Raw genomic sequence first — 25,827 nt, 5'->3', positions numbered from 1 at the left:
AATTGAAAAAATATCGGATATTTTTAGTGTAGATGCTGGTAAATTAAATGATCTTCCGTTGAATTACTTTAGAAACACGCGATATGGTACCGATACGGCTACTCTTCACTTCAGCATCTTGCTATTTTCGTGCCCGTGAACGATAATCGCACGATATACAAATTCGTATCGGTAACATCTGGAGCAAGTCGATTATGCAACAGCGAACGCTTTTAAATATTTTTTATATTTATTTTGATATTTTGACCGGATTCCGCCTATTCTTTGAAGGTGCACAAAAATGGAAATATAGTTTGCCGTAGGGTAAACATAGCTCTCGCTATCAACAAATATGTGCTGCTAACAAAATTATGCGTTCTCGTAAAAGTTTGATACCCGAAACCCGCCTTTCCTGCTTTTATTTATATTACGCATTTTCGTACAGTTCGGCAAAGTCGAAAATATTGCATTCGTGAAAGATGTGTCCTCTTTCGGTAAACTCACTGACAAGTCAATATTTCAACCAAGAAACGCAACCAAGAGCAAACGAAAATTTTAGCTCAATATCTCTCATTATCCTTTACAAAATCAATCAACTATAACTTGCATTGCGGTTGATGGAATTTGCTAGCTTGTGGCGGAGTTGTAACCAAGTCAAAATGTTTCGAGTGACATGTCATTCTCACATTCATTGTTTTGACTCGAGTCGAGTCATTTTCAATTTACCACCGAGTCAAGTCGGAGTCCAAATCGTGGAGAAGAGGGTCGAGTCTGAGTCATTGCGTTCAATTTTCAGGTTCGAGATCAGGTCATATTCAATCTGTTTTTTACAAGATGGGGATATCGAATGTTTCGCATTCATAATATACTAATTTTATTCAATCTTAACAGTTTGTGGCCCATTCAAGCACCAGTAGCCTACTCATCGACGAAATACTAATAATCTGTTGATTTACAATCCTTCGATGTCACAATGAAATGCCTGTATCGATCGTCGACGTCTCGATTCATGCGCATTCACGGTATTTAAGAAAGTGACTCGAGTCATTACAACCCTAGCTTGTGGTTCAAAAGACCTTCGTTGCTATAAGCAGTAAACATAAGATTATTTTATCAATGTAACTAAACCAAACTAACAAAACATTTTATTTCTCTACAGTCCACATATATTTCATATTAATAAATAGTAGCGATAGACTTCAGAAAGCATAAAATTATTCCGTGCACGAACAACATGCGATCGACCGCGTCTAGCACAATTTCTTGCACACTTTGTCCCGCATCCGGTCGATGGTGGCCGATAACTCCTGGTAGGAGTCGACGCCTATCACGTTTTCAGAACTGGGATTCGACGCGATCAGTTCTAACTGCGTCCATTTCGCCCGGCGCACCCCCACCGCTATGACGTGGGCGTTCTGCTGCCGCAAACGTCGAGCTGCGAAAGAAAGCAAAAACTGATCAAAAATCGGAATTTAATTTCATTTTTTGACTAAACAACGAAAATGAACAAATGAAAGTAGAAAATAATAACTCAAAATACGTAATTTGCCTGGCAGAGGACTAACAGTTAAAGAAATGGTAGACTTCCCGCGTGGGTGTACCACCTTGTCTTGTGATAAGCACAAGTATGATGGATAGATTCTGTACACCAAGCTTGGTTCGTTTAGTACTCTCCCGTAAAAATAGTAAATAGTATTATTTAAAGAACTTGAAATTTGGATTTTTGCACGGCTTCGACTGGTCGGAACTGGCTGAGCCATATTTGGTGTGTAGCGTTTTTAAGCAACCTAACAATTTAATCACAAGGCCAGTGAAATTTGAAAAACAAAACAGTTATTAAAAAGCTATTTCTGAACAGCCCTCCCACTACACTTGATAATTTGGATACAAGTCGACCTTGCTGTCGCCAACGTGCGGATGCATGTAACGCTCACCTGGCTCCTCAACGTCGTCTTGCGATTTGCCGTCGGTCAGTAGTATGACGACATCTTGCGCTCCATCCCTTTTGCCGACCAGAAACTCCGTAACGTAATTAAGAGCTTGCCCTGGTCAAAAGAATATCATAATCTGATGACTAATTAATCATAATCACGATGAAAGTCTTCATATTTTCATTCGCTTAACACCAGAGGTGGCAATCAGAGCACAATGGTTAGAGTACTGGATCCTGTATTCATTTATATGATTCGAATCGTGTAATGGCGGATGATTCGTTGTCACTAAGAGATAATTAGAGATAATTAATCAACGTGAATTAGAGTTTCGATAGTATCTTCACCGTGGAAGGCTTGAATTCTCGATTGGTCGTATAGGCTATATAGGGCTGCATTTAAAATCAAAATCAATTTAAAACAAACATGTTTCAAACATGGCCCGTTTTTAAAACATGATTTTAATTGTTTTTATGCTGTTGCTGTTTTTAGCGTGACGGGTTTTTAAATTTTGACGTCACATCGGAGTGACATTGACAATTGTAAGTATAGGATATGGCTCGTTTCCAAATATTTAAGTTTTTACTGAATTGATCAATACTACAGCGACTTATTAGTAAATATTCATTACGGCCAGAATAATTATTCTCGTGGCAGTATGAACATATCTTTGAGAGGTAAAGACAATGCCGTCTTCAGGTATAGGGGTTCGGACCCCTCCCCCCTTTCGAAATCATCAAATTTAGGTTACTGTCGCGGAGGCGACCAATATCACTCGCGAATTTGATGTAGGCCTACCCGAATCGAAAGCTTGGATTGCGTGATTCGTTGATTGATCAAAGAGAATGGCGACATGGCGACGCCCTTATGACAACGCTGTTTTCAAATACAAATTGTCTTCTTAATCTACGGCGCGAAATAAACTGCCATGGACGTGACATTCACATTTACAAACTCGAATTACAAACAACGCCATAGCTATCCACGTTCTTGCTTGGTAAGTAGCTCTGTAGTACCGACGACAAAATGTAGGCGTTTAGTGCAACGTTGTGGTACCGCCGAATACTTTGAGAATTGAAAATTCGATCAGCATTAAGATTTTCGGAATCAGTGCGACAGCTACATTCGATTATTTTCAGTTTTATTATATTCTATAAGCTTTCCACGCTGAATTTGGTTATCAATGGCGAGGCTTGGCCCGTCTGTGACATTCCTCTCGTTTCGCGCTTTTATTGTCGAACAATAAATATGCAAATTGTGTGAATTTGGGAGTAAAATTTTCATTTCATATAGTCATTCATGAACATCAATAGAAAATACCTATAGCAATTGAAAGTTTCACAATTTTCGTTCACTCATGCTGACGACAGGTGAGGTACTGCCTCACTTGCCTCCCCTTACCCCACGTCCCTGTTGTATCACAGCTTAGAGTGGGTAGGCCTGTAGTAGTGACCATGTTTTTCTCCACCTACACATGTGATCACGAACTCTCGCATTTAAAACGAGCATCACGACGAACCTACGTTCTCTTAACTCAAGTTTCGCATGTTCAAATAAGACAATCAGCATGATTAGTAGGTCAGCGAGTTTAGAGAAAATGTGGCGCACACGACGAATCCCATTTAGTGAGTTCGAATAAGTGCTACGATGACGTCATGAATTTGCAATTGTGACGTAATAGATGATAGACATGTATGGCTCTTTGGGAGTTAAAATAAGAAAAATAGGGCCACTATGGCTCTTCGGACAAAAAAGGTTCCAGACCCCTGGTATAAGGTATATACGACTCCTTTGACGAAAAAGGCTTCCGACTTCTGTCTTAAACGGACTGATAATATCTTTGAACCATTCCATAACGTATACGTCGACTATATCGGGTGCAAATCGTCTGAATAAGCTCACACTACATGATTTTTCGAAAGTATTTATACTCTGTGGCATAATTATGCAACTTAAAAAACACAATCGTGTCAAAACACCATTTGTTTTAAATGCAACTCTAGTCAGTAGCATATATGAAACATGTACAACAAAGTTACGCACGTTGGTGGAAATGACATATCTAACAAATCGTGACTAAGCCACAACATTGCGACTTAGCGCATTTAAATAGCCATGGTGGAATATATATCAAATTAACTTCGACTTTTTCGTGGTGGTAGCGCATTTAAATAGCCATGGTGGAATATATATCAAATTAACTTCGACATTTTCGTGGTGGTATAGTATTTGTCCATTTAGACTTCTTTTACTTAAGTCTTAAGCATTTATGTTGTCGGACTATTAACTTCGACTTTTTCGTGGTGGTAGCGCATTTAAATAGCCATGGTGGAATATATATCAAATTAACTTCGACATTTTCGTGGTGGTATAGTATTTGTCCATTTAGACTTCTTTTACTTAAGTCTTAAGCATTTATGTTGTCGGACTATCTCCACTTCTACATTACGGTTGTTGACACAAAACGACTAACTCTTTTCCATTTAGCCTTTTGTAACGTAGAAAGTGGTTTCTGGGTTGGTTCGCATCACTTTTATGAATGAAATTAACATAAAATTCTCACGAAATAGCCCTGTATCGCGGAAACTTGATATATTTCCGAAAATATCTCCACTTGCATTGCCATCAGGCATTTTGCACAGTCGCGGAGATGAATACGGAATATGCGCCTTGAAATTTTGATAAGAGGCCCTCCGATTTTATATACTAATGGTATACGACCAAATCTACTTTTTAAAATGACTTGCCTACGTACGTTTCATACCTTTCATTTTATAGGTATATACTTCAAGTAGTTTCAGAGTGTCTTAGAAATTGATATGCCTGTATTGAGGAGAGAAATCTAATATTGATTTCGTGAGCATATTTGTGCTGCGGAGTAAGAAAACCTAAACTAGAATATACCCCTAGTTATACTACTTAGTGTAGTAGTAGAGTTACCTGTCAAGGTCCCCACTCCTTCGTACACCAACGATGTAATCGCCTTCTCAAATTCTTTGTTCGAGTTGAATATCTTGTTTCCCTCAAGCGACTTGATTTTAGAGTGATACACTATTGCCGATACTTGAGTGAAGTCTCGGGATATGACGAACTTGTCTTGCAACTGAAACATTCGTGATTGAATCTGTGATATACATATAGCAAACGCGACGTAGCTGCTATATAGTTGGGATAAGGGCTGAGCATAATCGAGGAAATGGTGATTCGATTTTCGAGTGAAGTGGTCGAGTACAACATACAATGATATTTTAACAGTAAAAATGACTTGAAAGATTGAAATATGTATCTTTCATCCCAGGGGCGGGCAGCTTCTCCAGTCGGCGGGCCGGATATGGGAAGATGAATTACTTGGCGGGCCGGACTTCTGAATCTATATATTAATCGCGCATTTATCCACCTATACAAGGATTAATCGTATTTAATGATAACTGCAAATTTAAAGCACAGAGACCAAAATAGTAGGCTGTTCAAGGAATCTATCAACTTACTGTGCTTCAATAACTCTTGAAGTCAATGAGACATCTGTGGCCAATCAAAGCTATGAAAAAATTTGTTGACCTCTGGTGGCATGTCGGATACAAAGAAAACGAAGAACAAAAGAATAACTAACGATCACTATTATTTGTTCCCGTTCCGCCTTTAATTAGTACGCAAAGCCCAAAATTCACGTTACATCTTTCTTCTATTTTTCGGCTTGAGGCAGGGCATTAGGGATGGTGTGAACGCGAGGTTCACGTTCGCGTTCTGTGTGTGAACCTCGGAAATTTAGAGGTTCGCGTTCACAACAGAACCTTGGTAGGTTCTACACTGTGAACCTTTTTCATATATTACAATTTTCACTTCGTTACAACATCTTTGGTTCATATTTATTGCATTTCAACTGCGGGGCACTCCATGCATGGCGCTGGCAGCATTAAAAATCAACACTAAACGAGCATGCACCTTGACAATCTCAAATGTTTTACTTGCTTTGTTACAAAAGTTTGCTCGAAACATCCAGGTTTCCGTTTGTGACTCTCTGTCGTGAGTTTTACCCGCCATCAAAAACATCACGAGCAAAATACGCAGTAAGCGAATGATGCTTATTCAACCAATCAATGAAATTGATATCGTTTTCTGATGAAAAAAAATCTAGCAGGCGTACGGGGTCAATCTGGACTTCGTATCTTTACTGCATCATTAAAACCAAATCCGTGCGATTGAGGTGTTGGCCACTGCTGTATATAGTGTATAACTTTTGTAGCAAGTATAGAAACCTGTTTTACATTCAGCTCAATTGCCTCAATATCAATGTAGCGATACTCTGACGCCGAATACATAGTCCGGTCTGGTTTCGACCGTTAAGGCGTAAGTTTATGTTCACTGGTAAGTACTCGTCGAAATTGTTGGCAAGGCGACGGAAAATATTGATTTTATGGGAGTATTATATCCTTTAATTGCCTCAGTTGATACATTTAGGGCAAAGATAATAAAGTTGGATAAGCAATAAAGTCGATTAGCGCGTTCGTCAGGATTTATCAACCCAGGATTAAGGAAACCGGTTGATCGCGGCGCATAAAGTTAGTGTTAATCTCATGATTTAACAAACTGGAACAACTATAGATTTCTAGTTATCTATAGAAACTGCGTACCATTCCTACGTCTAATTATTCCCGATAATGACCGTGCCGATTGTCTCCTAGGTTATGGCTTCACTAAACAATCAACGAATTATGTAGGACTACCCGCCATTGCAAAGCGATATCCGTTTCTTAGCTGTACCGTACTAATTGGACACGACTTTCATTTCGCGATGATGATAATTCTACCTATTACAGTGGCAGTATCGTCGTTAGCAGCCTGCTGTTTCAGTATGGAGATTGTGGGATCTGTAGTTTTATTCACCAACTAGCAGCCAATATATAACGCATTTTCGCATTATGATGCAACAGATAACGCCACTTGATTGAAAACTCGGGACACCGCGACTAACCATCGCGCGTAACCCTCTTCACCTTCAGGCCTTCATTGAAAGATAGGGTTGGAATTAGCAATATGACGTCACGTGACGTCATGAGGTTCACGTTCGTGTTCACACAGAACCTTTCAAAAAGGTTCGCGTTCACACGAACCTGAACCTTTCAGAGGTTCACACCATCCCTACAGGGCATGATACTGAAGTAAAAATGGAAAGGCCGTTTGTGACGCAGCACAACGTGCTTGTCACGAAAAACGAAACACTAACCTATAGTTAATATAATTTGAATTAGTATAGGCAAGCATAGTGAGGGATTGCCGCAGACTGTGGCCGCGGACGACATTATCAAGTAAGACCGGAAACGGTCTGTGGGCCGCTCAAAATCCCTTCGCGGGCTGAAATCTTGCCCCTTGTTTTATGCCATTTCGACGACCAGCAGTTACGCGCCATCTAAAAAGTCATTTTGTGTTCGGGGACCTATGACTATTTCCTAATATTTTCTGACTATTGTGAGGGCCAATCACTATTCTTAACAAGAATTTTGTTCCTTGAATTTACGTATAGCCTTGTACGAATCGTCTTTAGTGTATAAATCAAATCCCACTATACTAGACTCAAATCATTACAATTGCTATTCGACCTGGATTCAAGTATTCTAATCGTTGTACCCAGCTTTAGCCATGATGCATAAGTCCAAGTCCTGCCAATTTTCACCCCGAATCCGACTAAATCCTCTACAATACTCTCCTGTTGGCCTACTCCGGCCGTATCCGAGAAAATAGTACTAATCCGACTTCCATCCGGCTCTGTCCTTATCACCAAAAGTATGTATCCGACTCCGGCCAAACATAAAAAATATCCGGCGGATATATAGTCCATGGGTTATCCAAGTCACGCGATCTTATGTGGTTATATCAGCATAGCAGAACAGTTATGTTTATACAAATTCAATGTGTGACATTCATTTATGTGTCAACAAACCTTCAACACAAAATCTTTGATATCTTCAAAGTTATCCGCTCCCACACTGCTCGAACTGTCGAGAATAAAGATCAGGTTCATCCTCGCAAATGGTGGACACTGGTCTGTAAAGAATTTTCGAAAATGGAAACTTTGCTACGCTTGCTACAAAAGCGCAATTTCACCTTTGCAGCACGGTCGCGAGGCACTCCATTGGCCATCGCTTTGGCAAGTGACCGAACTATCTCCCTGCATGCTATAACCCGTGTCGCATGTAAACTTGCATTCTGCACCAACCGAATATCCATCGCTGCAAGTCATTCTTCCTCCGTCCGGGGCCGATAATGGTGGTATGCATGCGGCTCCTATACGGTAACAAATTTAGTTTAAACTTCTCAGATCATTATCTATTCGTAAAGTGTGTTATTTAAATATAACCTAACCATCTTATATCTTATTGCATTTATGACATCCGGTGATTGGACGGAATACAGCAGGGCTTATCAAACTGGGGTAAGCGACGGAAATTACGATGGCACGCCAAAAATTACTTTTATTGGACAATATGTGACAATTTTCTGTCACAACGCATTTTAGCTTTGCTTGTGTACAAAAATAAGTAGGCTATATGGAACTGCCGATGTTCACTGTATAGCAGATTTACTGGCAAACTGATTGCGCATTGCGCCAGACCAACGTCACTTTCGCCCGGCCACCAACACTATACAATACATCTATTGTAGGTAAGACATTATAGCCACAGTTCTTTTTATGAAAATTTGTTGCAAAGATAGTAGGCCTATCCCTTCTTAGCGCCTTAAGTGCCAAAAATTGTTTTGGCAGAGCACATTTTCTGCAGTTATATCTCTTTAGCTTCCAACTAAAATATATATACTTAACTGGCAGCCGGTTTCGTTTTTTGTTGCTGTTGTTGTGTTATTCATGGTGTTTGTCGACTACTATGGTCATTGGTAGGGATGGTGTGAACCTCTGAAAGGTTCAGGTTCGTGTGAACGCGAACCTTTTTGAAAGGTTCTGTGTGAACACGAACGTGAACCTCATGACGTCACGTGACGTCATATTGCTAATTCCAACCCTATCTTTCAATGAAGTGATAGCCTACTAATGTGCACGATGCCTAGTCACGACTCGGGCCACATAATGCCACAATGCCGAAGTACATATTGGTGTTTTAAACGTCGGCGAGGGCGGAGATAATTAAGTATGCTGATCCGGGAGAATGCTAATCGTGTGATTAAATACTGCTAATCGCGACGCATGAAGGTGAAGAGGGTCACGCGCGATGGTTAGTCGCGGTGTCCCGAGTTTTCAATCAAGTGGCGTTATCTGTTGCATCATAATGCGAAAATGCGTTATATATTGGCTGCTAGTTGGTGAATAAAACTAGAGATCCCACAATCTCCATAATGAAACAGCAGCCTGCTGACGACGATACTGCCACTGTAATAGGTAGAATTATCATCATCGCGAAATGAAGGTCGTGTCCAATTCGTACGGTACAGCTAAGAAACGGATATCGCTTTGCAATGGTGGGTAGTCCTACATAATTCGGTGATTGTTGTTTAGTGAAGCCATAACCTAGGAGACAATCGGCTCGGTAATTCTCGGGAATAATTAGACGTAGGAATGGTACGCAGTTTCTATACATAACTAGAAATCTATAGTTGTTCCAGTTTGTTAAGCATGAGATTAACACTAACTTTATGCGCCGTGATCAACCGGTTTCCTTAATCCTGGGTTGCTAAATCCTGACGAACGCGCTAATCGACTTTATTGCTAATCCAACTTTATTATCTTCGCCCTAAATGTATCAACTGAGGCAATTAAAGGATATAATACTCCCATAAAATCAATATTTTCCGTCGCTTTGCCAACAATTTCGACATGGACTTACCAGGGAACATAAACTTACGCCTTAACGGTCGAGACCAGACCGGACAATGTATTCGGCGTCTGAGTATCGCTACATTGAGATTGAGCTGAGTGTAAAATAGGTTTCTATACTTGCTACAAATATTACCCCATTAACCAAAGATGTTGTAATGAAGTGAAAATTTTAATATATGAAAAAGTTCACAGTGTAGTAATATATGAAAAAGTTCACAGTGTAGAACCTACCAAGGTTCTGTTGTGAACGCGAACCTCTAAATTCCCGAGGTTCACACACAGAACGCGAACGTGAACCTCGCGTTCACACCATCCCTAGTCATTGGTCATCTACACCAGGCCAATTTACTTCATTTTTATTGCGTAGCTGCCGACTTGTAGCACGGCCCACTTCTGGGCTTTTATAAGACATCGCTTACGCGGATCACGTGGCGAGGAGCAGGGTTGTAATGACTCGAGTCATGACTCGACTCGAGTCAGACTCGAGTCACGATTTTTTTGTGACTCGACTTGACTCGAGTCATTTTCTTGAAATTGGAAAATGACTCGACTCGACTCGAGTCAATATTTGGATTGACTCGACTTGTACTCGAGTCATTACGCATGACTCGACCCAAGTCATTGACTTGGCTTATTTTATATGACTTGAAGATGAAGAAATTTGCGAATCGTAATGGTTAGATCAACACATCTGACGAATTCTGCCGGCATTGCTATTTGTCATCACTGCTTTCGTTGCACTCGTCTGATATAAGATATGCCGCCGTAAAAGTAACAGACAATGGTACATAGTAGCAATGCATTGCACAAAATCATCCAGTGATGAAGAGGTAGTAGATCCTCCACAATCAAAGTACTCAAGACTATACAATCAAACGATCGAAACATCGATGTGCTCGTAATAAAAACTGAATGCTTGTATTTGTGATGTATCAGACTGACGACAAGACAGATATTTGATTTAAAGTTCTACGATTAGTTAAGTTATCATATTGCCCTGTCTCGTCTATCCGTAGCATCGGTAAATCAGACCAGAAACTGTCCGCTATCTGCCTAAATATACATGTGCAAAGACTCTGGTAGGGACGAAATAAGCATGTTTGGCAGGCAAGGAATTCGATATCGCCCTAGCAGGATTGAGAACATAAGTTAAACATGACTTCAATGCTGTGACTTGGACTCGGACTCGAGTCATAACACTATGACTCGGACTTGACCCTTTAAACGGTGACTTGGACTCGGACTCGAGTCGGTGATGAATTGAAAATGACTCGACTTGACTCGAGTCAAAACCACAAAAGTAAGATTGACTCGTGACTCGGAACCATGTGACTTGGTTACAACCCTGGCGAGGAGCCTAGATAAACCTTCGACACTTAGGAAGGAATTCCGGAGTCGACCTCGGTCGGACTCGAACCCGCAACCCATTGTTGTCGCAGCCGTGGAGCGTACCACTGCGCTATCTTACCATCGTTTTCGTTTTAATGGACGCCATAGCCTACACAGACAAGGGGTATGTATAGTTTTTAAATGTTTGATAACCGCTGGTATATATAACATAGTATACACACTAGGAATGGTGTGAACGTGAGGTTCGCGTTCGCGTTCTGTGTGTGAACCTCAGATATTTAGAGGTTCACGTTCACAAACGAACCTTGGTAGGTTCTGCACTGTGAACCTATTTCATATATTACAAATTTCACTTCATTATATCATCTTTGGTTGAAATTTATTGCATTTCAACTGTGCATGGGCTTGGTATATGCATGGCGCTGGCAGCATAAAAATTAACACTAAACGAGCATGCACCTGGACAATCTCAAATATTTTACTTGCTTTGTTACAATTGTTTGCTTGAAATATCCAGCTTTCCGTTTGCGAATATTTAGTGACTCATCTCTGCTGTGAGCTTGACCCGCAATCACACAACATCAAGAGCGAAACACTAAGTGTACACTGTAAAAATAATTCTTGTAAAATATCTTGTAACGAGCTAATAAATGCTTGATACAAGCTCGATGGAGCTTGTAAATGCCAAATGCAAGCGGTGCTTGTAATTGTGCTTGTAAATTGTTTATATTTTCTGCAAGAAGAATGAACAAAAATAGCAGTCTGTACTCACTCAAGATTCGTCACAGACACGATAACACACCCCAGACACCATAACACACCACAGACATGCCCAGACACGATGTCCGAGTGTCAACACAGTTCGCACACGCCCCCGACATGCCCCAGACATGTCCCAGACATGATGTGCGATCGAAAACGCAGTTCGAACTTACTCCAGACATGCCTCAGACATGATTTCTTACTGTCAACGCATTTCGAACACACCCCAGACATGTCCCAGACACGATGTCCGAGTGTCAACACATTTCGCACACGCCCCCCGCATGCCCCAGACATGTCCCAGACATAATGTGCGATCGAAAACGCAGTTCGAACTTACTTCAGACATGCCTCAGACATGATTTCTTACTGTCAACGCATTTCGAACACACCCCAGACATGTCCCAGACACGACGTCCGAGTGTCAACACAGTTCGCATACGCCCCCCCCCCCGACATGCCCCCGACATGTCCCAGACATGATGTGCGATCGAAAACGCAGTTCGAACTTACTCCAGACATGCCTCAGACATGATTTCTTATTGTCAACGCATTTCGAACACACCCCAGACATGATGTTCGAGTGTCAACAACAGTTCGAACACACCCCTGACATGATGTTCGATTGACAACGCAGTCCGAGCCTATCTCCAGACATGATGTCCGAGTGTCAATACAGGCCCAACACACCCCAGACATGCCTCAGACATGATGTCCGAGTGTCAATACAGGCCCAACACACCCCATGCAGACATGCCCTAGACATGACCCAGATAAGATGCTCAAATGTAAAAACGCACTCCAAACACATCCCAAACATGATGTTCGATAGACACAACGCAGTCCGAACCTGTTTCAGACATGCATCAGTCATGATGTCCGAGTATCAACGGAGCTCGAACACCGCCCCCCCTCCTCCCTCCGTCGACATGCGCTGACATGTCCCAGACATGATGTTCGAGTGTCGACCGCGCTACAAATACCCCCTGACATGATGGGTGATTAGCAACGTGATCCGAACCTATCTCCAGACAAGCCTCAGACATGATATCCGAGTGTCAATACATGCCGAACACACCCCAGACATTCCCTAAATGTGTCCCAGACATGATGCTCGAGTGTCATAACGCAGTCCGAACACATCCCTACCATGATGTTCGATAGAAAACGCAGTCCGAACTTACTCCAGTCACGCCTCAGACATGATGTCCGAGTGTTAACGCAGTTCGAACACACCCCTGACAAGCCCCTAAAATATGTGAGTTGAAACGTTGTTCAAAAACATCCAGACATCATATCCATCAATAGGAAAATGCACAAGACACAAAATACGATGAGATACCACTGTTACTATTTTTCATTATCATCCTTTTGGTCATTATATTTCAATATAAACTCCCAATTCACCCTGTTTGCACAAAATAAATCCGCCGGTTTTGGTTGAGCGGTTTATCAAAAAGGCGCGAGATCAATACGAGAAGGATTTGGATTTTTATTTCAAATAATCGAAATTAATAATTTTTATCTGATTCAAGAACAATGGATTTCGATTTTAGATTAATTTTACGATCAATATATGTAGAAATGAACTTGAAATGTCACATAACTTTACACTTCAACGTGTTATTCGGATCAGATGCCTACCTTTTATTGATTTGGACTTGGATTTTAATCTCTAATTCGTAACAGGATTTGGATTTTAAAATATTATATCCGCCCATCTCGGCGCGAACGCGAATGGCGAAACCAGCCAGTTTTGTGGTGGTGCAGGTTTCTTACGTTTGGGTTTGTTCGTTTATTGCAACTTAGGATGAGTCTTTGGCTGTGTCCTACCGAATGTTGCGATGGTGTACAAATATCAGGTTCAAGATATTTATGTTGTTGAGAAAACTGCTGATGAACTACGGTAACACTTTGTAGAATTGAGTATATATTGTTTGTCAGTGCCGAGTGCTTCTTTTGTACTAAATTGATAAAGTCTATTCAGTTTATCAAACACTTTCATAGTTACTCTGTTAAAGAAGATGGCGTTCGTGTTTTTCGTCCTACAGACTTGATGTATCATGAACCACCGCAGATATATGTAATCAATGATATTAACCTGATGAGGTTACGTCGCGGCGTATATAACTGATCAATATTTGTGATTTGATGTATTTCAGGTTATTGAAATAGTCTTGATTGCTATGGCTAACGCTGAAGCACAGTTTAAGTTGATGATGACCTATGGTGACCGTTCAAAAGTGTTTAGAATAAACTCTGTATTAGAAGTGAAAACTGCTGCATGTATTACATAAATTTCCTGAAGTTCCCGCTGACAATGCCAACATTGAGTACCATGACAAAGATTTTGGGTGGGCTGAATTTGATTCTGATGTGGAACTACGCAGTGGCGATATTTTGAAATTGAGTGAAGAAAAAATCAGGTAATTTAGTCTCATAGTTATACAATTACCATAATATACATGCTTCGTTACTTGATATTTTTGTCTTGCAGGGCCTTCGAAAGTGACAGATTTGCTTGGTGCTGGTGTTCGTTATTCAAATTGCACCAGTAATGTGGATGTGTCATTGACTGAAGAGCAGATGAATAGTAAGTTTTATGCCACCTACTGCAGGACTGGCCAACCCGTGGCCCGCGGGCTACATGTGAATAGTGTGGATAGTGGCCCGCGCAACGGTTCGTCGCTTGCATGTGGCCCTTCGGCCGAAAAGGTTGGCCACGCCTGACCTACTGTTTGACGGTGTATAGCAGTGTTCCCAAATATATTCTTACACAATGTGTAAGTGACATTCACAATTACAAATTCAAATTACAAACCATGCCATAGTATAATCAAGAATATGAACACTGACAGCTATGGCGTTGTTTGTAATTTGAATTTGTAATTGTGAATGTCACTTACACATTGTGTAAGAATGTATTTGGGAACACTGCTATACATCGTCACAACTTGATTTTAACGCCGGAACTAGAAAGCTATACTTAGTATAATCAAGAATATGAACACTGACAGCTAAGTATAACTTTCTAGTTCCGGCGTTAAAATGTAGTCGAGTTGCGCAACGTTATCTTACAGCCGAATACTTTGAGAATGGAGAAGTCAATCAATATTTAGATTTTTCGGGATCAGTGTGACAGTAACATTCGATTAATATCAATTATTTTACAATTTATCTCCCCCTCCCAGTCGCCTTGTTTGTAGCTAGCGCTTCCTTTGGGAACCAGAATTTTGTCTTATAAGTGATATTTCAATTGCAGGAGATATGTGCAGTGGTCTGCAAAATTCAGAACAAGGCGTTGATGCTTCATCATTCATGAATGATCTGGAGCCCTCTACATCTATAACTGATACGCCATTGATGGATGCTGAAGAATGTACTAAAAAGCCTCAAAGATGGTCTGACCACAAGTATGAGGTGTGCCTTCCTGCTTATCTGCACAACGAGGTGGAAAATCTGGAGTCGAAAAGCGACTTGAGGCCAAGATTAAGAAAAGCAATTGTGGACCATCTGTTCCACGATCTAACGAAACACTTTGGGTATGTATTGGCTGTTAAAGTGATCTATATTCTAGTGCAGCGTTTTTCAACGTGTGGTGTGGGTCACAAAGGGTATAATTTTGGGCACTGCACACAATCTGGTCGGTTCTATTACTTCCTTATTCACGGACTAACGCTTTGTGACAACCATAGTCCTCTGCACTCACGATATACTGCATGAAAATACTGGAGATGACCCGATACCAATTTTGGTGCATTCAGCTTCTTGACTATGTAACATTCGTCCACTTTTCATACAGACTTGACGTGCCACCGTATACAAGAACTCTGGCATGTACAGCTCTAGTGCAAGAATATAAAGTTCTGAGATCAAGCTTGGCAGATGAAGATCATTATCTTCCTGCATTGGTGAGTTTTGAAGCTTGAAGTATGGTAGTGCTACACCAGGGATGGGCAAACTACGGCCCGCGGGCCGCATGCGGCCCGCAACACCGTTCTGTGCGGCCCGCGAGAGTCTAAAGAAACTTTTTAAAAATATTGATAAAATGCGTATAAAAAAATCGAATTAATGCAGGGACTTGATTAAATATTTCTTAGTATATTTCACCACGATAATTCTAAGACAGTGGTTCTCAAACTGGTGGGCACGCCCGTGGAAGCATCTGAATGGGGGCGCGAAGCTGAGCTCGACTGAAAAAAATTATTGCTCTGTATTTAGTCTCAATTACATATTTTAAAATCTCTCATCCGCAGTCGTAACCTTCCATGCCATCAAACTACCCGTTAGGTTTTTTAGCATCCTGGGTGCGTTTTGTGATATGACGATAAAGGGGCGCGAAATCATTCACCATCATAAGGAGGGGGCGTGTCTTAAAAGTTTTGAGAACCACTGATCTAAGGTAGATACTTAATATCACAGTAGGATTGCTGCAACGAGATTGAGATAATTTGGATCACCAGTGGGATTTCAGATTGGCCACTTAATTTTTTATTATATCAGTGATGTGCTTATAAAAAACGATTCGGGCGTGTATTAGGTAGATTCGTTGTGTGTATGCGTAGAATCTACATTCTAGACATAGTAGAAGTGTGTTTGAAGCTAACATGGTTGTGATGCTGTCAGCATTGTGTGTCCTGGCACGGAACCAAAAGTGGAATTAGTAAATCTATGAACAGATCACTGCTCACAGATTTAAATTTCAATCCTGTTCTAAGAATCGGGCCAACTGACTTTTATCTCTATAGTTTTGACAAATTGGTTATTGAGGTCCGCCAGCCTATGAAATCTCGCCACTATATGTTTCTGACACGTGAGCGTCAAAGCAATGTTTGGCTTGTTTTAAATAAGCACATATGTTATCTCCATGTCCTCACTATATAATCAAATATCAATATTGCGTTTCATAATCATGTCCTTGCAAAATGAACCCAGTGGTATACAAAGGCAACCCTCAATATTTGCAAGTAACATATTTATTTATCGAATTCATTCGTTGTTTTTGAAAATATTTCCCACCTAGCGCGATCACGACATGAATGCCCACAGAGTTCTCGTGACATAATGTAAAATGTAAGTCTTATTTTTAATGTTACCTAATTCGGTTGGCTCCTATCGGACGACTTAATAAAGGTCATTAACATTCAAGTGGCCCACTCAATGGTTCCCAAATCTCTTGTGTCCCTTTGGCTGAAAAGGTACCCCTGGTATAAGTCCTGTCATAGTCATAATTTTGACCTAATACATCAGCCATTATTACTCTGATAGTATTATTGGCTATATAAGCTCATACTCTCTTTGCCTTTCAGTATGCAGTTGTGTGCCCTCTTTTTTCAGGATAATCCAGAATCACCGCGCCCAGTCATACATCTTGACACTCGACAAACCAAGTGGACGGTGCACTTCGACGGGCTAGTGATAAATGACGTAGTAGATTTCACACATGCTTTAGCTCTCATCCTGTCAATACATTGGGTATTCAATATCCAGTTCGCACGTGGTGTGGATAAGACTCTACATTTCTTGTCCATCTGCATTGCAAAAATCAAAGGGCTGCATATGCCGTCTGCGGTCGCTTCAATGTGTGAAACAAATTGATTTGCAGTTTTTAAATTCATTTGATCATTGATATACAATGATAAGTGTAAATAGTTTTGCTTTTTTGGGAGTGCTGAAGTAGATTTGGCCTCGAGTGATTATATTTTCAGCATACTTCATTACTTGACAATTCTGACGTTGTGAAGTAGAAAATAGGTTTGTACTGGACCTAATGATACTTTAGGAACTACATGAGTGCTTGTCAAGCCATTTAAGCTGCACTCCTGTGGAGCATGCTTGGTCTGCTGCAGGCTAAGTCATGCAAATATTTTTTGCACAATTTCTTTTTATACATGCTGATGCTGTTGATTTTCATACTATGTGCTTGAGCCTGCTGTATATTTCCTGCTGATCTGCTGCTGTTAATCGGCTTTAAATAAATGACCCTTTTCGCTATAGTTTTGTGAACAATCATGGCCACCGAATGCATTGGGTCTTTCTGCCAATACAGGTGCAAGATTTGGGTATAATAAGAGAGAGAAAAAGAGAGTTACAAGATCTAGCTTGTACTGAGTTTACTAGATTTAGCTTGTAGAGCTTGTAACGAATTACAAGAAAAATACTGTAAACTAGTAATCGATTACAAGAAAAATACTGTAAACTAGTATAACGAATTACAAGAAAAATACTGTAAACTAGTAATCGATTACAAGAAAAATACTGTAAACTAGTAATCGAATATACCATATTTTTTCTTGTTAATTTACAAGAATAATTTTTACAGTGTAGGTTGTCAACGAATGACTCTTATCCAATCAATCAATGAAATTGATATCGTTGTCTGATGTAAAAAATCTAGCAGGCGTACGGGGTCAATCTCGATTTCATAGGTTTATTGTATCGTAAAAACCAACTCCGTGGATTGGGATGTTGGCTACTGCTGTATAACTTGTTAAAGGGGTAATATCGGTAGCAAATATAGGGAAACCCGTTTTACACTCTGCTCAATATCAACTTAGCAATACTCAGACGCCGAATACATTGTCCGGTCTGACCTTGACCGTTAAGGCGTAAGCGTATATTCCCTTGCAAGTTCTCGTCGAAATTGTGGCAAAGCGACGCAAGAAATTGATTTTCTGAGATGATTTTATCGATTGATTGCCCTAGTTGATACATCTGTAGACGTTTAAAACATCAATATGTATTTCAGCATTGTGGTATTATGTGGCCCGAATCGTCGCCAGGTATTGCAAGGCTATCACTCACTGAAATGTAGCGTTGGAATTAGCAATATGACGTCACGTGACGTCACAAGGTTCACGTTCGCGTTCACACAGAACCTTTTAAAAAGGTTCGCGTTCACATGAACCCGAACCTTTCAGAGGTTCACACCATCCCTAATACACACTGATACTCACGGACACACTTTGGTGGTTCATTACTCCAGCGTAATGTCTGTCGCACGCATTGAATGGGACTATATTCACCCAGCATAGCGTAGCCTGGATCGCATTCGAATGTGCAAATCGAATTCACATTCCATCCGTCCGTACAAGTCCCGCGACCATTGATTATGTCGCCGATTGGCGGCTTGCACACTTCCTTCGTGTCTGCAATGATGAAAGACATAAAGGCTAAAAATAAGTGATATACAATTGAATGATATATTCATATTGAAATCATCCCGAATGTTTTCGGCTGACACTCGTCAGGGGTAATCGTCAGCAACTAGCAGAGAATCGAAAAGAACATTGCATATCAACAATCGTACCACAAAATACGACTATGCAGACACGGACGGATTAAGCCCAATGAGCCATCTTTAGATTCTATACCAGTGGTTCCCAACCCCTTTCGACTCATCGTCTTCTTTTCAAGCTCCACACCGATCGCTGTTCTGCACGAACTCCCTCTGCTGTTTGACCGTTAATATACAATGTTATTTTCAATGTCAGCCGAAAATATTCGGGTTTATTTAAACAACAATACATTATACAATTGAATAGAAAGAGGTCTATCACCCACAATCCAAGGTGCTTGCTAGTTGGTATATATTAATATGACTTACGTTTTATTTTCTCCGTGTCGCACGAATATCGAAGATCATCGCTGCATTCGATGACTTTCCAGAGAAAACTTCTCGTTCCATACGACACGGGGTCGGAAATCAGGTGAACGCAGTTCTGAAAACCTGTCAATGCGTATATCATTACACGTTTATATGATATTCTTCCAGTTTTATGCCAATGTATAGTTATAGGTAATATAGTATAGCCCGTGGACGGACAAACTACGGCACGCGGGCCGCATTGACACTCCAGTATAACAGCCCTTGTATATTAACATATCATAATATTTCTAAGCACCTTTCCTTTAAAATGAGCCATGGCAGTTTTTTAGTTTATCTATAGTGTGCCACAAGCTGCAAATTAAGTGCCACTGGTTATATATTAAATTGTATTTCTGATACCCGGTTCATTTCTTATTTTCGGCTCTCCCGGCGCCCATCGAATGTATTCAGCTTCTTCTGGAAGACATCCGTCCGACCACCTGAGGACAGTACGCTGAAACCGATCGTCCATTCCTATCCACGGACCCAGTACGACTGTTCGGGTATCACCCGGTGGGATCACACGGCGCTGCAATGGAGTTTAGATTTATTTACAAAGAAGACAAGAGAAAGACCCAGTGAATAACGAATGTAAAGCGAATGGAAAAGCTAGAACAAGCTTCTAAAATAAAAAGACAGCCGAATGATCAAGATCGATCAGAATCTGCAGAAAGAAGTGTAAATAATTACAGTAATCAGCGCAAAGTGTCTTAACCAATCACCACACGATCGGTTGTTATACCGATTTGGGATACAGCAGTGTCTTACTGGTTTCCGTCGATTAGAAGTCAGAGATGACTTACCCTATCAGACAAAATCTCACCGTTAAAACGTCGTTGATTTGGTCGTAAACCCAAAATTTCTTCATGATCACAGGGATGCCTTTCTCCATCGTAACGCACCAATCGATGTCAGTAGTTTTCGTTGAAACAGGCGTGGTTTGTCCGCTGCTGATTGAGGGCTTAGTGGACAGTCCCGGATCAGGCGTAGTCGTGAATATAGCACTAGCAGTTGTATAACTCGTTTGCGACTTTTTAACGTCTTTCCGAATGCAGATCAACCCGTCTTGGAGTTGGTCTTGTGGACACTTCACTTCGACCTCTGTAGAAACATCAATGCAAATATGATTTTCAGGGATGGTCAGTATATTAGTACTCCTATACTTTTCGAAGTAATCAGTAGGTTTTTGCAAATTTGAACTACTTAAACAGGTGGTTCTGACTTTAGACCAGTGGTTCTCAACCACTGTAACCTCGCGGACCAATGGAGAACTGAACATGCAAAAATCAAAATCATGATTGTAACAACTTTAGTCATGACTCAACCAAGTCATTTAACTCGAGACTAGGACTGCCAAGACCGGCATTTCGTTGTAACTTCGGAAAGTAATAAGCTACCATAATATGTGTGTTTCGTCTGTGAGTAGGCGTACTCGTGTTTGTAAAATAGGGCCAGAGACCGCGTAAAGTGAGCGAAGTTAGTATATTATAAATACGATGCATTCAATATCATCCAAACAGAGTTCTAAAAAGTAGGTTGAACCGAATTGAACTCGAAAATTAACAATGAACACAATAACTTGGACTCGGAATCGAGTCACAGCACGGTGACTCGGACTCACACCTTAGACTTGGTCTCTGACTTGGCTCGGTGTTGAAGTGGAAATGACTCGACTTGACTCGTGACGGGACCATGACATGGTTACAACCCTGATCAAAATTAACTATAATTTTACAATTAGGCTGTATGCAACTCAAATGTAATATTGAGAACTTTCAAACTGCAATACCTTTTTGATGTTACACATTTATAAGTGGTTCTATTGAAGTCCCTGCAAGGCGAAGATCGCGAAGTTCTGTTGAAAACTGCCAACTCGATTGAGATTACTCAGCTTGAAATCCGCCAAAGAAACATACAATTGTAAAGAACTAATTTCTACTTAACAGCTCTATACCAGAGTTGGATCAATTACATTATTTCAGTTCAATTACAATTACAATTACAATTACTTTCATGAATGTTTCAATTACATTACAATTACAATTACTCCATGCTAAAAATATCAAATTACAATTACAATTACAATTACTCCTTGCATGCTTCAATTACATTACAATTACAATTACAATTGCTGCTGTTGAACATGTAATTTAATAATCATAAATTCAACCGTGCTCCTTGACAACCGTAGCGTCGTATTTAACAACAATTCAAGTCTAGTTCAGATTGTGTAGTAATAAATGCGCTTATGTGCGTACATAGTATGCTATGTGAGATGTCATTGTGGCGTAATATAAGTGTGTTTTGAATGCTCGGTAATTATGGCTACGTAATTGGAAATGTAAAATGTTATTTACCTGATTTCCTATGGGTTAGGATTAAGGATAGGGTGCAGTATGTCGTTGAAAAAGTATTATAATATATGCACGTGTTGGATTTGCGTCTATAGTATATAATTAAAGAAATAATATTATTTTTATCGAGGGACGTAGGAATTAGGATGAGGAGTGAAAACAAAATCGTGCTTTGTCAGATAAGACGTTATATAATATCCAGTGGTCTGGTTAGTTAGCCAGACGAAATAACGATGCAGCATCGTGATCTGAAATCGTATTGTAGATTGCCAACCCACTGATAGATGCGCAAGATGTGAGTCACGGATGAATGCACCGACAAACGTACTGCAGAGCCGGCTAAAAGTAGCAAACTTTGTAGTCCTAGAGCTGGCGATCCATGCGTCCAAATTTGATGCATCTGGTCTTTATCGTAAGCTATTGATGTACTAATTCCGAAAATACAAAATATAATCTCGTCAGGGCAATGTAACTGCTCCAAAATAGCCGTTTAAGGCCGACTGTTCTGAAAAGTGAGAGCGCTGCAGCAGCATGACTACAACAATTACCAATTACGCCCAGCGATTGTTCAGAACAATGCCGATTCCCAGACTTTCACGACTATTTTGGGATGGTACCATTGCCTGGAAATATACTTTTATTGCGGAATCAGTGCGACACTAGCTTTCGATTAGGACCATACTTATCAAATTTCGACGCTTGGATCGCCAGCTATGGGAATATCAATTCTGCTGCTTTTTGCCGGCTCAGCAGTTCGCTTCTCGGCGTATTCAATCGTGAGTCACGTGTTGCGAATCCATCCGTTGGTTAGTAATCTAAAAATTGTATACAATGGCAGCCGAGGCCAGCATAGCGGTAAAAATAAAATAAAAACTTCGCCCGCAAGGGCGCAGTCAAGGGCTTCCGCGAATGGATCCACCAAATTCCTTGTCGACATTTAAAGAGAATGCATTATAAGTCAATTGTTTTATGTTGTGCTTGTCAGGTCTAAATAGCAATTTAATGTAATTGAAATTGTAATTGAGCAAAATTTTTGTCAAATTACAATTACAATTACAATTACACAAAATAAAAATGCTTCAATTACAATTACATTACAATTACATTGAAAAATGTAATTAATTACATTCAATTACAATTACAAATTACAATTGATCCAACTCTGCTCTATACCATAAAAATCTGAAAATCTTGTGAACCCAGTGTATCTTCCGATACAATGCCAAAGCAGATACCCCCCCCCCCCCCGATTGAGAACCACTGCTCTAATTAATGGACCAGCGTCCAACCTCTTGCATTTCAGAGTTGATATATAAAGATTCACTCAGTCTAATTAGATAAGTATAGAATTAATATATCTCACTCGTGCATGTCTTCCCGTCGCCCATATAACCAGCCTTGCACACGCAAGAGTACAACCCGACTTCGTTGATGCAAATTCCATTCGGGCCACAGTCGTGATCGCCAGTCTGACACTCGTCAATATCGGCACACTCGAAGCCGTATCCAGTCAGCCCCAAATTGCACTCGCATCTGTCAATGGCATTGTATCGAGATCAGCAAGCATCAACTTTCATCAAGTATGATCAGAGGTGGTCATCGTAGGTCAGCGGTCACCAACACACGGGTCGGTTGCGGTCCGCGATCTGATTTGAGATTTTGGAAGAACGCTTATTAACATGACGAAATTGATTTCAGTTTCCAAATATTGTTGTTGTTTCTCAAAATCACCCACTTGTTTCCGCCCCTTGTTTCACAAAATCGCCCACGTTGGGAACCAATGGTTCGGGTTATGTTTGGGATTTGGAAATTTATGAGGGTTGATTTCTGAGTTAGGGTGGGGTTAGACTCAGAGGTCTCAAACTCAACTGTGCTCGCGGGCCGATTTCTTAGTTTTGATGACGCCGCGGGCCGCACCACTAATAATTGGGATATTCAACTCAGAATTTCAAAGTAGGCCTTATTTGACGGAAGCTTGAAGACAGGCATTCCAGAAACATCATAAATATGTAATTTACTATTGTACTATTCACGCTTGACACGGAAAAAATCGTACTTTCAAATATTTTAATAACATTGAATATAAATCTGCTGTCTGGCTCTCTTTCTCTTGAGCTACTCTGTCGTTTCGCCAGACAGCATTTCTGCGTCCCAATGCCAATCTCCATAACAATGAAAAATTAGAGGCTGATTGTGGGAGTTCCAGGGCCACGAGCGGAATAAAATTTATAATTTCGTAATCAGTGCAGAGTAAGCTTTCGATTGATACCCGTTTTACCAAATTTAATGCTCGGCAAGCCGATCAAAAATGACCGTCAAATTGCCTGTAGCCAAATGGAAATTGTGACGTGATACAATTTCACTGAGGCGTGAGATTTGGCTGTGTCGACACCATATATGACACTATGATATATCACTATTCCCCATGACAGTTTCATAGATTGTTACGTCCGTAGGATTGCAAAGTAACCGTTCCGCGTCGCAAGTCCTTGTCTGATTTTAACGTTTGACTCGACTCAACTCGAGTCATTTTTATTTAATCACCCAGTCAATCCGAAATCGAGTAATTTTACGAAAGATCGCACAAAACCAAATCACAATATTTTCAGTCACGAATCATCAACGGGTCATGTTTTATCATCATGAACTATAATTGTGACGTAATAGCTGATCTTCTACCGCATGGTAGCTTTTAAAAGTGATGCGATAGTGTAGTTTGTTGAGATTGTAGTGTTTTTATAGCGGTTTTAGGTTGAACTTCAAGTTCTTATATCTAAAAAAGATATGTGGCACTGGAATATATTGTCGAATACTTGAAATTCCAAAATGCCGTCGCGGGCCGCACAAAATGCTCTCGCGGGCCGCGTGTTTGAGACCTCTGGGTTAGAGTAAGTTTTGGGGTTGTGAAACCACATGCCAAAGTGACGCATGCTGATCTGCCGATTTTCATTGTGTCGCATGCTCATATACCGAGCAACCAGCTTCAACATATTGCACGTATATTATATAGTGACCACTGACCATAGACGCTCATGATTGATACCCTATATGCTCGAAAAACGACCGACAGTTTAATCAAATATCCCAATGCAGCCAACTCAATTGTTTAGTATCATGATCGCTTCCATGCATCAAACAAAATTTTTCTATACGAAGCCTTGCGCCTACGTATACGATCCAATAGTGTTCCTGCATGTGGCCAGGTGATGGCACTCGTTCATATCGTCCGTGGCGCATTCGTCGATATCGCTACAGGTCTCGTATCCGTCGCCTGAAATAAGAAACCGATAGTCCCACCTATAATGAGAGGAGTTGGACAGCTTTTCCAAATTAGATTAGAATCATAATTATAGCTACAAGTTTTGTTTCAAATCAGATTAGAATTAGAATGACCGAATTAGCAAAAACTTGGTAATTGAACTAAATTCCGAATTTGAGCGAAATACAACAAATATCAAGTTCATATCATACCAAATCAGAATTCATTCTTATAAGCATGATAATGGCAAATGTCTGTACTCAAAACTTGGCTCCTGTCACACTTATCAGTTCTCCTGTAGCGCTTTCTGAGAGACAATATACTATATTAGTTCGAATTAGTATTAGAGCATAGAACAGGGTTGTAATGACTCGAGTCATGACTCGACGCGAGTCAGACTCGAGTCATGATTTTCTGATGACTCGACTTGACTCGAGTCATTTTCTGAAAATACGTAAATGACTCGACTCGAGTCAATCTGAGTATTGACTCGACTTGGACTCGAGTCATTGCGCATGACTCGAACCAAGTCATATGACTCGAGAATCAGACGGTCAAGACCGACATTTCATCGTAATTTCGAAGAACAGTAAAGTAAAACCACCCCATTGGGATTTCGGCTATTGGTCCTGGTACCGAGAAAAATTAAAATAAGAATATTCAATCAGAAAGTGCTAAAAGTGAGGAAAATTGGTATATTATAAATGCGGACCATCCGA

General features: G+C 40.5%; 2 protein-coding genes across 2 annotated transcripts in view; one reads left to right on the top strand and one right to left on the bottom strand.

Annotated features, from left to right (window-relative positions):
- Window positions 1-1,127: 1,127 nt before the first annotated feature.
- LOC145452170 (uncharacterized) overlaps window positions 1,128-25,827 on the bottom strand; it is a 28,964-nt gene continuing 4,264 nt past the window's right edge. The window contains exons 6-16 of the mRNA XM_080330401.1: window positions 25,018-25,120; window positions 23,213-23,382; window positions 20,319-20,596; window positions 19,856-20,024; window positions 19,454-19,576; window positions 18,804-18,995; window positions 8,013-8,192; window positions 7,849-7,952; window positions 4,851-5,013; window positions 1,914-2,024; window positions 1,128-1,414 (exon numbers count right to left, since the gene is read on the bottom strand). Coding sequence (XP_080186527.1) covers window positions 1,230-1,414; window positions 1,914-2,024; window positions 4,851-5,013; window positions 7,849-7,952; window positions 8,013-8,192; window positions 18,804-18,995; window positions 19,454-19,576; window positions 19,856-20,024; window positions 20,319-20,596; window positions 23,213-23,382; window positions 25,018-25,120 — 1,778 coding nt within the window. The 3' untranslated portion in view covers window positions 1,128-1,229. The remainder of the gene's footprint in view (window positions 1,415-1,913; window positions 2,025-4,850; window positions 5,014-7,848; window positions 7,953-8,012; window positions 8,193-18,803; window positions 18,996-19,453; window positions 19,577-19,855; window positions 20,025-20,318; window positions 20,597-23,212; window positions 23,383-25,017; window positions 25,121-25,827) is intronic.
- LOC145452171 (uncharacterized) lies at window positions 11,691-17,843 on the top strand. Its single transcript, XM_080330402.1, has 5 exons — window positions 11,691-14,273; window positions 14,345-14,440; window positions 15,110-15,389; window positions 15,650-15,758; window positions 17,185-17,843. Exons 2-5 carry the CDS (start codon window positions 14,434-14,436, stop codon window positions 17,443-17,445), a joined length of 657 nt encoding a protein of 218 aa, XP_080186528.1. The 5' UTR covers window positions 11,691-14,273; window positions 14,345-14,433; the 3' UTR covers window positions 17,446-17,843.

This window comes from Botryllus schlosseri, chromosome 12, assembly GCF_051294905.1.
Source record: "Botryllus schlosseri isolate E-star chromosome 12, Bs_hap1, whole genome shotgun sequence".
NCBI classification, from domain to species: domain Eukaryota; kingdom Metazoa; phylum Chordata; class Ascidiacea; order Stolidobranchia; family Styelidae; genus Botryllus; species Botryllus schlosseri.
Note: the sequence above shows the minus strand (reverse complement) of the source record. Positions and strands in the feature narration are given on the sequence as shown.